The sequence below is a fragment of the Octopus bimaculoides genome, chromosome 5 (assembly GCF_046866305.1).
Source record: "Octopus bimaculoides isolate indiv1 chromosome 5, ASM4686630v1, whole genome shotgun sequence".
NCBI classification, from domain to species: domain Eukaryota; kingdom Metazoa; phylum Mollusca; class Cephalopoda; order Octopoda; family Octopodidae; genus Octopus; species Octopus bimaculoides.
Genome location: NC_142932.1, coordinates 5,036,313 through 5,051,717, shown reverse-complemented (window position 1 = coordinate 5,051,717; position 15,405 = coordinate 5,036,313). Strand labels below are relative to the sequence as shown.

At 38.1% G+C, this 15,405-nt stretch overlaps 1 protein-coding gene across 2 annotated transcripts in view; it reads left to right on the top strand.

The window, feature by feature from the left end:
• The window catches only part of LOC106880936 (eukaryotic translation initiation factor 4E type 3), a 57,944-nt gene that overhangs the window by 15,833 nt on the left and 26,706 nt on the right, over positions 1–15,405 (top strand). For both annotated transcript variants that reach the window (XM_014931113.3, XM_052967986.2), the window contains exons 2-5: positions 1,208–1,280; positions 4,811–4,905; positions 10,667–10,727; positions 11,813–11,879. In XM_014931113.3, the coding sequence (XP_014786599.1) occupies positions 1,208–1,280; positions 4,811–4,905; positions 10,667–10,727; positions 11,813–11,879 (296 nt within the window). The remainder of the gene's footprint in view (positions 1–1,207; positions 1,281–4,810; positions 4,906–10,666; positions 10,728–11,812; positions 11,880–15,405) is intronic.

The window sequence follows — 15,405 nt, the reverse complement described above, 5'->3', positions numbered from 1 at the left end:
TGGCACTTATGTAATTGCATCTATTATTAATATGTAGATGAGTTGAAATATTAGGCATATTAAACTATTTCGTAGTAGACATCTTTGCAATCCATCCTCACTATCGTTTATTGAGTAGGCCAGTGATGTTGAAAATGTCTTACGCATGATTATTCCATCCTTTTTTTTTTCACTCGTTTTCAATACTACATTAATCAGTGTAATGTAAGGGAAATTTTACGATTATTTCTAGCAGATCAAGCAACCATGTACCAACATCTTCGTGCACTCGTCCTTTCACAGTTGATCAAACGGGAAGGTGACTAGTATCTTTGATCAAACTAACTATACTCTGCTTCACAACAGTAAAATCTTCTGCTTATTTGAGAAATCTGTACATTTTAAATCGCCAGAATGATAACTGGACTTGTTCATTTTATAAAACAACGCATCCATTCAAACGAAATTATTCTTTTCTTACTTTTGAAAATATCCATACCATGTAGGCGTAGGAGTGGCTGTGTGGTAAGTAGCTAGCTTACCAACCACATGGTCCCGGGTTCAGTCCCACTGTGCGGCATCTTGGGCAAGTGTCTTCTACTATAGCCTCGGGCCGACCAAAGCCTTGTGAGTGGATTTGGTAGACAGAAACTGAAAGAAGCCCGTCGTATATATGTATATATATATATGTATGTGTGTGTGTATGTTTGTATGTGTGTGCTTGTCCCCCCAACATTGCTTGACGACCGATGCTGGTGTGTTTATGTCCCCGTAACATAGCGGTTCGGCAAAAGAGATCGATAGAATAAGTACTAGGCTTCTAAAGAATAAGTCCTGGGGTCGATTTGCTCAACTAAAAGGCGGTGCTCCAGCATGGCCACAGTCAAAAGACTGAAACAAGTAAAAGAGTAAAAGAGTATGTAATATATTCTCTGTGTGTTTTGTGAAATTATTTATTTACTTTTGAAAATACCCTGTATTAGAAATAATGTAGTATATTAGATAGAACTAAAACATCTCTTACTGTCACTCACTCACATACTCTATATTTGTTGTTTGCCAACCTCCTACTTCAACATTAGCACTATGTGACAGCAAACAAATTGTTATATAGGGATCAAAATATATCTTATATTATAACTAATTAATCATTGTAATATGAGATACTATATTGCATTATTTTGATATAGTTTATAATATCTGCTTTTTGTTTTTGTCTCATTCTTAGTTCAATGCCTGGCACAACTGTTGCTGAATATGAGAGCTGTTTGAAAAAGATATATACTGTCACTACTGTTCAGGTGAGAAGTTTCCTGTTTCTGTTTTATTTTCATTTCATTTTGCTTGTTGCGAGTCATGTAGAATAAAAAGTGGTCTTTCCTCTACCCTCCCTAGTTAAATAGATCCACATTGCTCAAGACTTCCTTCTTTAAGCATCAATCTTCTGGAATTTCCTCTTACTCATTTTTTCCTTCAGACATTAACTAAGAGTCCAGAAGAACCTTTAGTCTTGCCGAGGGCATGTCAACCTCTCTCTTGCTTGTATCATGATAAAATGTGTAAGAACGACCGTGCGAACTCAAAAAGGAGATATGGTGACGAATGGAAAAACAGAGGACTCCTTTTATTTAAACGCGTCACACGGTCGAACACAAAAGTAATATATCAAAGATGATATACATAAATAATGTTATACTTCGATAACATAGATGACCAGTAATGAAAGACCACAACCGTATAAGATGAATAACAGAGATATTTATTGTGGCATTAAAGTGTATGTCTGTGTGAGAGTGTGAATGCGACATATAAGAACATAATCAAAGACAGGCCGTCATACAAAGAAAAGTGTGTATGTGAGTGATACATGTATGTGTATGTGAGTTATTACAGCAGATAGAAAGAGTCAATAACACGTGAGCATTTATACCAGTTCTTTAGTACACAATTGGAAAAGTCTGTATGTGAGAGTAGTTGAGGCTGTGTGTGGCAGAGCTGATCACTAGTTGTGATGTTGTGGCATCGATGCCGGGCCGTGATTCTTGTTATACAGATGTTCATCGCAGGCTGAAATTCTTGTCTGTTTATTTATCGTGGTGAAGCTGAGTCACCTAACAGAATCGAAGAGAGAGATGTGCCGCAGTGGTTTAGTTTGGTGTACATAGTAAGTCGTGTTGACGCTGGTGGAGATTGATGCTGGTTAGTAGTAACCGTAGAATCGTGTTGGTCATGACGATGATGCTGGTTAGTAGTCGTAGACTCATGTTGCTGATGTGGCGGCGTAGTTGGTGGTCATCGTTGGACGAAGCTGTTGATGTGTCGCTGGCTGCCGCTGCTGCTGCTGTCGTGTGGTACACGGCAGTCTCTATAGAGAAACTGGACCGAGACGAATTTGGCCGCCGAGTTAAAGCTATTTATAACAAACTATCGGCTCCCGAATGCTTCAGAAAAATACTCTATCATGTGACCTTATTAGGGGCCGTGATTGGTCAGTTTGCATTCTGGCGGGAACGGTTCGAAGAAGTTGCCGCTTTGAATATTAATCAGTCACGTGATGACAAGGTTGATGGCTTCTCCGCTACGCTCGCGCTTATTTATATTTAAATGAGAAGAATGGCGATAGCAGTTTTGTATCTAATGGCGATAGTTAGTTTTGTATGTAATGGCGATCGAGGTGTTAGTTTCACTACAAATGCATCCCATACATTATGTAGGTGGTTGCTGTTAGGAAGGGTATTCAGCCATAGAAAATAGGCTCAGAATTAAATACATGAGTGAATGCAGTCCTATGATGCTTCTAAGAGAGCAGTAATTATGAATAAACTGACTTGGACTCTGATGACTTGTCCAACATGGAAATCAAGTAGAAGATGATGATGGTGAAGTTGAGCATAAACTGTATTGATCTTAACCTGTCTCAGAAATCTTACAAAGGTCATGAGTATAGTCAGCCCTTTCCTTCCTGACTAAACCTTTAAAAAAACAAAACAAACCCCTATATGATTTACTTCCTCTGCTAAAGCCCTTATAAAAGGCATGAGAACAGTACAATATGTATTTCTTGTCTCTTACTAAACACAACTTTGGGTTTATTGTAAAACTGTATAATGTCAGTAGAACTTGTCATGCTTTATTGGTTTTATTCTCTCTTTTCTTCATAAGCCCCAAAGAAAATATTAGATTTATAAGCCCTAAAATTCACTCCATAATTGCCCATGGGCATATGGCATAGTGGTTAAGAGCTTGGGCTATTAACCCCAAAATTCCGAGTTCGATTCCAGGCAGTGACCTGAATAATAATAATAATAATTAAAAATATTATTAATAATAATAATAATAATAAATGCCCTGATGGCTTCTGATCTTAATTGATTGGAAGTGTTATCATGTACATTGTTTTGTCTTGGTATAAAAAGATGGGCTACAGCAAATATTCTGCTCAATACCACAGATTTGCTTGTTAATTGTTTGACCTTAACCAGTTGAGCATGTCCCTTGGTGGCTGATGTTATGTGCATCTCTGATCATGAGCAGAAGTAGTGGGGGAGCATCATAGCCATGTATTGAGAGGAATTCTTTGGGGTTTGAATAATTCACCTTTGGAAACATGGGTGTTTTGCTCAACATCCTTAAACAAACCTTACTAAGGGACCTTTTGAGCAGGATGGGCTACTCGACCTAAAGAAACTGGGCCCCACCTGCGAGGTCATGCGCTGTTTATCTTGATATGAGATCACCATGTCGCGCACATATGGTTGTGATGCATGTGCCTGGTGTACCCTTATCAGACGGGTAGTCATGATGGATATAATGGGTTTCGTATATTTTACCCCAGTGTCACTTTGATAGCATGCAAAAAGAGATGATGATAATAATAATAATAATAATAATAATAATAACAATAACAATAACAACAACAACAACAAAATACCTTAGGGGAACAGGTGATAGTCAGATGGGGCCAAATCAGGAGAGTATAGAGTGTGATCAACCAGTTCAAAGCCACAATCATGAACAGCAGCCATTGAAAGTAAGGGCTTGTATGCTAGAGCATTGTCTTGATGAAACAAAACACCTTTCATCAGTTTTCCTGAGCATTTTGTAACTGCCTCAGCAAGTTGGCATAGTACTCTCTGTTGATGGTGTGGCCTTTTTGAAGATAGTCAGTAAACACAATGCCTTTTGTATCCCAAGAGACTGAGGCCATCACCTTCCTGGAGATGAAACAACTGTGGCCTTCTTTGGAGCAGGTGATGAGGTGTTTCCAGTGAATGGATTGTCTCTTTGTCTCTAGCTGAAAGTAATGAAGCCAACAACTCATCCTGTGTTAGGAAGCATTGAAGGAAACCAGCTGGATCTGCCTCAGACATTGTAAAATTTTCCTGTAATGTGATCATCCTGGTGCCCTTTTGATCATGTTTCAGATGTGCCATCCACTGCAGAAACCTTTGTCATGCTAAGTTCATGGTGAAGCATATTCTGAACTCTTTCATGGGATATGCTAATAGCACACACACACACACACACACACACACACACACACAAACACAAACACACACACAAACACACACGCACACACCACACACACACACACACACACAATCATCATATAAGATATTGAATGAACATACACACTTTATCACAATTATAATCATCATCACAAATAACAAAATCTTAAAAATAATCAAGTATTTATTCAGTTATATGTATATATGTGAATGAACACTCACAAATATGTGTGTGCACACACACACAGACATACAGACACACACACACACTCTCAACAATATCAAAGTCTTGTAAATTCTTTCTTTGTTTTCCTAATTTTCAGAAATTCTGGAGTGTATATAACAACATACCTGATGTGAAGTTTCTGAGTAATCGTTGTTCCTACCACTTAATGAGAGGCAAAAGAAGGCCTGTATGGTGAGTCTAATTATGATTGTTGTTGTTGTTGTTGTAGCCCCAAGTCAACTTTGATTGAGAAGATCTTTAATCAAAGACATTTGTTCCATGACTCTCCCATAGTTTATTCAGTCAGTGTATTCATCCAATGTATTCATTTTTTTTGTTTTGTAAGTCAGTGCAGTGTTGTTTGAAGGGGGTTTAGCTGCTATTTCTAGAAGGTTGAGTAATTACGTAGACCCTGATGTAGCAGTGGTGAACCAACATTATTAGTTGAGTGTGAGTGTGAGTGTCAGCTCTCTCTCTCTTCTAAGCTGATCATTACACCTAAGCTATTTAGGTGTAGTAACTGCAAAATGGTAGGACCATTAGAGTGTTAGATAGCATGCCATGCAATAATCTTCCCATATCTCTGCACCCTTAATTCAAGTCCCACCAATCTCAACTTTGCCTATCATTCTTTTGAGATTGATCAAATATCAGTCCATTACTACTGTTGATTCTTCTCTCTTCCTTTCTCTCTTTGTCTTTCCCTCGCTCCCCCACCTCTCTGGATTGTACCTGTAATTTCACTGGTTTAGCCTTGCTGCATCACTGAATTGGCAGAGCCATTGGAGTTATGAATTGATGGCCTTGCAGTCTTTGTTCTGGCTTTTGACAGCCTGAGTTCAAGTCACTCTGCAGTCAACTCTTCCTTTCGTCCTTTCAGGGTTGCTAAAAAAAGTACTAATCCAGGGCAGTCTACCACAAGGTCTGGCCATGTTGTGTTGTGTTGTGGCTTGTGTGCCTCAATGGCCCTGAGAGCTATGCCAGCAGAACACAAACTCCTGGTAGAGCCACTCATGCTGGACAGACCAAAGGATAGAGGCCACACTAATTATGAAGCACCTCTTTCCAGAGATAAAAATGGGTTTGCATAGAACCAACACCCCTACCTTACAAAAAAGCCAAGTTATAGCTACAGTGATGATAATTCAAAACCAAGCAGTAAAGAAAAACCAACGATGGCCTGTGCTTCTTAGGGAGTGAAGGGCTTAAATAGGTAATCTAAGGTAGTATATTAGCAGAACTGTTAGTGGATTAGGTGAGATGTATCTCTGATGAGAATAGGAATGCTTGATTCTTCAGCTGGTTCCAAACCCAATTTCGCTCCCTTCCAGGAGCCTATATAATAAATACCATTAAGATTTAACCTAGGTTTATCTCTTCACCTTATAATAAATTTGTAGGATGTTAGGAAGGACATCCAGCCATAGAGATCAAGCCAAAGCAGACAGTAGAGCTTGGTGTAGTCTTCTGGTTCCCCAGTGTCTGTTGAACCATCCAACATGGAAAGCAGACATTAAATGATGATGATGATTATTTGAGCATCAAATAGTGCCTTGTGGTATTTGTTCCAACTCTCAATTTTACCTTTCATCCTTTTAGGGTTATTTAAAAAAGAAAGTACCAGTCTAGTGGTGGTAGGGAAGGTAGGGTTGGTGGAATTGTAAGAATGTTGAACTGGCTAAGTTTAAACCCCGTGATGGTCTACTTGGAAGGTAAACTTAGTCTGTTGCCCAGTTTAACACTACCTGGGACATGGGCACCTTAAACAGGGTTCATTCTGTTGTAAGTATTCGGATCAGGTCTCCAGTTTGAGGATACCTTACCCTTTCCTTCATACCTGTCTTGGAAGCCTTGTAAAGGGTCATGAATACTGCCTTCCCTTCTAACTAAAAAGTTTCTTTGTCACATAAATACAACATGCATCCCACTTTTAGAATATGTACATTGACCCTGCACATTGTAAGTGGTGACTAAAAGGGTTGGCATCTAGCCATAAAACGTTACTTCAGAAAACCTAGCCAACTTGTGCCAGCATGGTAAATCAGATGTGTAACAGAAATGATGACAATGATTTCTTTATGAAATAAGAATACTCTGTTGTTGAGTAGTTTGAGCAGATTTGTGTGTGTGTGTGTGTGTGTGTGTGTGTGTGTATACTCCTGTTTTGTTGGGTGATATGGGTGAGGTTTTAGTAGCAATTTAACCCAGGTCAGCCCTGATTGATCAGACCTATACCATCACCAGCTGGTCTTTTCTATATCTAGGATCATGTTCAATGTAACATGTTATTTCATAACATAATACAATGAGATTTGAGGGAAATTTAGCTGCTACTTCTCGATGATCAAGTGACTGTGTAGAAACACCCTTGTTCTTAAGCATTGGTAAAGTTGTGTGAAAATTCTTGTGGAATTCTTGGCTTTGTCACCAGCAGATAACTTCCATGCTCCCCTTCTTCTTTCTCTTCACATTCTTTCCTCCTCCCTGTTCTCATTCTCAGCCTCACTTCTTCACAGCAGAAAACACAACCACTGACTTATGTTCGTGTGTGTGCGTGTGTGTGTGTGTGTGTGTGTGTGTGTGTGTGTGTGTGTGTGTGTATTTATAAAATATTATTCATCATAACTATTACCAGCACCTCCATCACCAGCATTCACCACCACCTTTATCATCTACTTTCAATAGCTGGCAGAAACAGACGATAATGACAATGTGGCAGCCTATACCCACATTGCATTGTGAGAAGATGTTAGTCAATAGCTTGTTCTTTCTTATCCAGTTGAATTTTGGCTGGTGGTGAGAAAATCTAGTATCTGCCATCAGCACTTCTCTAGTAAATTACCGTAGACGAAAAGACAGCCGTTAAAATACCAGAAATGCTGCTGGTGAACTAACGTATTTTGCAGCATTGAGTTACTTCCCTTCGCTGTTGGGCTTCAGTTTCACTTGGCGTTCAGTTTGTGTTTCATCTCTGCTGTCGGGGGTGTATTGTTAATGTATTTATTTCACAACAACATGGTTTCAGGTCTTGATCCCACTGTCTTCTACCATAGCATCTGACTTGCTAAAACCATTGGGGTTTGAAATTTGTTAGAGGGAAAAGTGAGAGACAGCCTGGGTGATATACTTAATCTGTTACCGTAACACCCACACCTGGTTCTTGGGTGTTTATAGCTGAATCCATTCTGTTTTGAATATTCAGGCCAAGTTTCTTGTCTGGAGATAATTTCCTCCTCCTTGTCAGTCTTAGAGACTAAAAAGAATCCTGAATGAAAATCCTTATTTCTTTCTATTAAAAAATATTAGATACCAGTAATATGCAGGGACAATTGAATCAACTCCACAGTTGCCATATTAATGTCAACTTGTCAAAGTTAAAAATTATCATCCTTATTAAGGTGGTGGGTTGTGAGAATTGTTAACAAACTGGACAAAAAGGTTTGCAGCATTTTGTTTGTCTTTATGTTCCGGGTTTATATTCCACCAAGGTTGACTTTTCTTTTCATGCTTTTGGGACTTATGTAATAAGTATCATTTGAGCATTGGGGTCAAAAATATTGACTAACTTCCTTCCCCCAAATTACAGGCCTTGTGGCTATTGTAGAAAGAATCTTTTTTTATTATTATTGAGTGAGAGAACAGTGCATGCCATCAAAGTGACACTGGGGTAAAATATACGAAGCCCAATATACCCATCATGACTACCCGTCTGATAAGAGTACACCAGGCACATGCATCACAACCATATGTGCATGGTATGGTGATCTCATATCAAAATAAACAGCACATGACCTCGCAGGTGGGGCCCAGTTAGAATTTTCTTCACGTTGAGTAGCCCATGCCGCTCAAAAGGTCCCTGAATAAGGTTTGTTTAAGGATGTTGAGCAAAACACCCATGTTTCCAAAGGTGAATTATTCAAACCCCAAAGAACTCCTCTCAATACATGGCTATGATGCTCCCCCACTACTTCTGCTCATGATCAGAGATGCACATATCGTCAGCCACTAAGGGACATGCTCAACTGGTTAAGGTCAAACAACTGACAAGCAAATCTGTGGTATTAAGCAGATTATTATTATTATTATTATTATTATTATTATTATTATTATTATTATAGTGGTTAGTTGCAGAAATGTTAGCATGCTGGACAAAATGCTTTGTGGTATTTCATCTGTCCTTAAGTTCTGAGTTCGAATGCTGCCTAGATTGCCCTTGCATTTCATCCTTTCAGGGTTGATAAAATAAGGACCAGTTGAGCACTGGGGTCTATGTAATTGACTATCTCTCTTTCCCCAAATCTCGGGCCTTGAGCCGATATTAGAAAGTATTATTATTGGGCAGAATCAGCATAGTATCAGACAGAATGCTTTACAATTTTTTCTGGCTTTTTCAAACTTTGCACTGATCAACATTTCCTTGAATTGCTTCAGGTCAATAAAATTAAGTACCAGTCAGGTACTTGGCTCAATTTGATTTACTAACCACCTCCACTTAAAATTCTTGACCTTCTACCTAAATTAGAAACATTTAGCACTTGGCAGAATTGTTAGAACAATAATGTCTTTTGATTTATTCTGTTTTTTTACATTCTTTGTTAAAATTCTGCCAGTCAGTTTTTTTCCCTTTATTGTTCTAAGATTGATGAAGTACCAGACAGAAACTAGGGTCATCTCCCCGCATAAATTTCTCGCCTTAGGCCTGTGTTAGGAATGGCATAGTTATTAGAATGTCAGACAAAGCACTTAGTGGTATTTAGTTATGGCTCTTTAACTTCTGAGATGAAATCCTGCCATGGTCAGCTTAGCCTTTAATCCACTCAGATTTGATGAAATAATGTACCAGTCGTATATGAAGTCAATGTAGTTGACTTTCTCCCTTCTCCTCAAAATTGCTAGTTTTGTGCCAAAATTGTTGTTAATATTAAGGTGAGCTGGCAGAATTGTTAGCACACTGGGCGAAATGCTTAACAGCATTTTGTCTGCCTTTACATTGAGTTCGAATTCTGCCGAGGTTGATTTTGCCTTTTATCCTTCTGGTGTCGATTAAATGAGTACCAGTTGAACACTGGGGTTGATGTGATCGACTAACCCTCTTCCCTCTAATTTCAGGCCTTGTGCCTATAGTAGAAAGGATTATTATTATTATTATTATTATTATTATTATTATTATTAAGGTGGCGAGCTGGCAGAATCATTAGCATGCTGGCAAAATGCTTAGTGGCATTTCGTTTGTCTTCTTGTTCTGAGTTCCAATTCCACTGAAGCTGACTTTGCCTTTCATCCTCGTTAAAATAAGTATCGGTTGAGTACTGGGGTCGAAGTAATTGACTTATCCCATTCCCTGAAATTGCTGGCTTTGTGCCAAAATTTGAAATCATTATTATTATTAGGCAGAATTTGTTCGAGCTTTAGTTAAAATGGCTTATAATTTATTGTGGTTCTTGACCTTCTGAATTCAGATTTTTTTAACCATGGCATGATTAGAACTTGGAATGTACATAGCTATAACCAAATACCACAAGGTATTTTACCGGATTCTCTAATGATTCTGTCAATGCACCACCCTTTAATTCCTGGAAAAGGCAGAAGGCCAGAAATTTGCAGGAAGAGTCAATTATATCAAACCCACTTCTTGATTGGTACTTTTTCAAGCCTAAAAGACTAAAAAGTAAAATAAACTATGATCAAATAAATAGTGCGTGTGTTTAATTGGAAAAAGATTACCATCCCCAAGTATAACAATATAGAAAAAAATTTAAATCTTGAAATTTGATCTGAATTTTGTGTTTTTCAAATTGAATTTTGCTTCATGACTGAATTTCAGTTTTAGACTCAAATCTGATATTGGTTCATTTTACACTGTTAAAAAAAATTGTTGAATCAAATTATCTTCTAGTTTGGTCGAAGTTGAAACTGATATAAATATTCAATTTTTTTCTCTTCAAATCTCCAGGGAAGATGAATTCAATTGCAAGGGAGGTCACTGGCGTTTTAAATGTAGTAAGAACTACACGGTAAGTTATCTCCCTTTGTCACTTACAGACTCTTCATTACTACGCAATCGGATTGATAGATTGGTGATGATATTATCTTCGCCTTATATCAGACTGGAAATAAAACAGAATACCTACGGTGAGAGAAATGGAGAAAAATGCTATTTAGCCCTTGGTCGACTTTGATTAAAGACTTTAGAAAGACAGAAAAATACTCTTAAAAGTCTTTAACTACTGTTTGAAAGGCAGAATGGCTTGAACCTTTTGGAAAAAAAAACTTTCCAAAAGCTTTGTGTCATTCTGTTTTACACAAAAAATCTTTTTAAATAGTTGATAACTTTTAAGAAATCTTTTTAAGTATTGCGAGTGCATCAAGCATTTTTTGTAGAAATTTTGAAATTATATATATACACCAATGCCAGAACGGGACGACACTGCATAGTGCCAAAGATCCCAGCAATGCCATCGCGCTTCAGGACCAGTTACTGCAACAGCTTGGGATTCAGGGTCCCACAGCTTTTTAATATTCTCCCAAAGAGCCTGAGGAATCTGCACAAAGTAGATGTAGGAGTTTTTAAATCAAAGCTGGACCTCTTCCTATCGAGAGTCCCAGATGAACCTACCTCGCGGCAGGAGGTGCAAATGAGGGTTGCTAAATCAAAATCCATTCTTCACCAAGTGCCACATATTGTAAGAGGCTCCCTGTAATAACAGTGTAGCAACACGGTGGTGCATCAGCATGGCCGCAGCTCTAAGCTGAAACTATAAAAAAAAAAAAAAATATATATATATATATATATAAAGAATAAGGAGAAAACAGAGAGGTAATTAATAAAATTATTTATTAATTATAAAATATGACAACATCTCTGACAGCTGTTTCGATTCAGAAAGTTTTAGATAATTAATTCATAAAATTAAAATCACACACACACACACACACACACACACACACACACACACACACACACACACTGACTGACTCACTGACTCACTGACTCACTCTCTCTCTCTCTTATGTGTAATATAAGTTTATGTGAAATATTATCAAGTGCATATAGTTCGCTTGATTAGTTCTGTTGTATTTTGTCTTTTATGTTTTATAGTCAACTCTTTGGAAGGAATTGTTGCTGGCCGCCATAGGAGAACAACTTAATGATTCCCTGGCAAAAGGTAAACCAAGATGTGTATTACTTTTTTTTTAACACTTAGTTTTGTTTTCTTGTGTTGATAACGATGTTGTTTATTACGAGGCTAATATTGGGAGTGATGTTGGTGTTTGTAATGTTTGTGGTGACAGAAGTTGTGATGGTGTATTTGGTGCTTGTGCTTGTGGTGGTGATTGTCTTCTTAGTTATGATGATGCAGTGATGGTACTGGTTGTTGTGATAGTAGTGGTGGTAGTGATTGTGTTAGTAGTGCTAGTTGCAGTAGTGGTGACAGTAAACCTGGTGGTTGTGTTGGTAACGTTATTGCAACAAGAGTGACACATTTGATCTAGTATGATACCTTGCATCCTTTTGTTTGCAATTACTGTCATTGATACACTCATTGAAATGATGATGATGATGATGATGATTGTTGTTGTCATTCTGTAGCCCCAGATCAGTCTTGATTAAGCTGACCTATGGTCAAAAGCATTCCAGTCATGATCATCTTGTTTGTTTTCTTTCACAAACAGTGTATCTAAGACAACAATATCCAGTGTATCCATTTTTTTCTTAACCTTTAACATTGAATTTGACCATATTTGGCCAAAATGTCCTGCCTGTTTTGTGTTCAAACTGGCCAGATCTGGCTTCTCACACTAACCCTGCAATATCATTCTAAAAATTAATAGTTACCTTATCAAAATCTTGCAACTACAATATAATTCATGATTAATTCAAAAGAATGTGAATTAAAAAAAGCAATACTTTTTGATATAATAATGTGAATACTAAAGAGTTAAAGTTGGCTGTGGTTTGATTTGAGAATGATTTGGCTATTTCTTGCAGGTTGACTGATCAAATCGACCTTCCTTCAATGGCATATTGCAGTGATGATGATATAATCATAGCTATCCTAAAATAACGAGCTTATAGCATGTGGCTGTGTTAAGAAGCTTGCTTGCCAACCGTGTTTCACTGTGTGACACTTTGGACAAGTATTTTCTGCTATAGCCCCAAGCTAACCAAAACCTTTTGAGTGAATTTGGCAGATGGAAAATGAAAGAAGCGCATTGTGTGTTTGCATAAATATGTGTGTACTTTTGTCCTGACATTCTGTGATGGTTGTTGGTGAGCATCACCATCGAACAAACAATGCTGTTCATTCCCAGTCTTCCATGTAAAAACATATCTGACCATGGGAAATATTACTTTGCTTGGAGACAGATGAGAGTTGGTGACACGAAGGGCATCTGGTCATAAGAAATCTGCCTCAACAAATTCCATCTAACCATGCCAACATTGAAAAGTGGACATTAGATGGTGTTGATTTTATATATATATATATATATATATATATATATATATATATATATGTATGTATGTGTATCTGTATATATATGTATATATATGTATGTGTATCTGTATAGAAATGTATATGTATGTGTATCTATCTATATATATGTATGTATATATATATATATATATATATATATGTATATATATGTATCTGTATCTATCAATATGTATGTATATATATGTATGTGTATCTGTCTATATATATGTATATATATGTATCTGTATCTATATGTATGTATATATATGTATGTGTATCTGTATATATATGTATGTATGTGTATGTATGTATGTATGTATGTATGTATGTATGTATGTGTATGTTAACAGGGAAACTAGCTTTTGTATGTGGAAGATGCACTGGTACAATAAACGATGAAAATGTGCAGAAAATAGACTCCATTAACTACCTGGGAGGCATGCTAGAGGTAGTAGATAGCTTCTGTTATCTAGGCGACCAAGTTAGTAGTGAGGTGGATGCTCCTAGAGCATAGCCGTGGGAATAAGATTAGGCTGGGCAAAGTTCAGAGAGCTCCAATCCCTGATGGCAACAAAGGGCCTCTCTCAGAGTGAAAGGCAGATTGTTTGATGCAAATAGCTATGCTGCATGGCAATGAAACATGGACTGTGACAGCCAAGGACATACATAGGCTTGAAAGAAATGAAGCCAGTATGCTTCGCTGGATGTGCAACGTCAGTGTGCATGTTTGACAGAGCGTATTGAGAGAAAATTAGGCATAAGAGTGCAAGAGAAATGACTGCGCTGGTATGGTCATGTGATGTGTATGAATGAGGACAACTGTGTAAAGAAGGATCGATCTCTAACTGTGGAGGGAACCTGTAGTAGAGGCAGACCCAAGAAGACATGAGGTGAGGTGGTGAAGCATGATCTTCAAACATTGAGCCTCACAGAGGCAATAACTACTAACCGCGACCTTTGACAATGTGCTGTGCTTGATAGAACCCATCAAACCAAGTGCACCCATACTAGCACCCATACTAGGGGCTTGTAAAGAACACCTTTCAAGTGTTGGGCCTCATAGAGGCAAAGTGACTGAGTTCTTTTTGAGTGTTGGGCCTCATGGAGGTAATGTCCAAGACCTTTGGCATTATGTCATGCTTCATCAAGCCAAGCAAAATCACGGTTCTTGGAACTTTACAGGAAGTAATTCGTCTCCCATTGGAACTTTCCAGGCAGTAATTCTTCCCCCTCTTCGAAACTTTCCAGAAAGTTTTTCCTCCCCCTCCTCCCCTTCCTTGGAACTTTCCAGTAAGTAATTCGCCCCCTGCTTGGAACTTTCCCTGAAGTAATTCTCCCTGCCGTTCTGTCCAGGAAGTAATTTGTCCCATTCCTTGGAACCGTCCAGGAAGTATTTCCCTTTCCTCAGAACTTTCCTGGAAGTAATTCGTACACCTTCCATTCCTTGGAAATTTCCAGGAAGTAATTTGCTCCCACTCCTCAGAACTTTTCAGGAAATACTTGGTTAACCAAGACAGCATGGCGGAAGAACGGTATAGTTAAATAATTTTTAATAATCTGTTCTGATAGATAATTGTGTTTTTTGGTCATTTGTTCTAATGGAAGCCATTCCTGAGGAAGTGCCAAACATCAGACATCCAACGGATCAGTCGCTGGATAGAGTTGAGCACAGAAATGTTGACATCGAATGGTAAATAATTAAATAAATGGAATAAAAATCGATCGTGTTGAAAGTCTCTATCGTTTTTAAATATACAAATTTGAAACCTTGGAAATATATATATATACATATATATATATATTCTCTTTTACTTGTTTCAGTCATTTGACTGTGGCCATGCTGGAGCACCACCTTTAGTCGAGCAAATCGACCCCAGGACTTATTCTTTGTAAGCCTAGTACTTATTCTATCGTCTCTTTTGCCGAACCGCTAAGTTACGGGGACGTAAACACACCAGAATCGGTTGTCAAGCGATGTTGGGGGGACAAACACAGACACGCAAACATATACACACACATACATATATACACATATATACGACGGACTTCTTTCAGTTTCCGTCTACCAAATCCACTCACAAGGCTTTGGTCGGCCCGAGGCTATAGTAGAAGACACTTGCCCAAGGTGCCACGTAGTGGGACTGAACCCGGAACCATGTGGTTGGTAAGCAAGCTACTTACCACACAGCCACTCCTAATATATATATAATATTTT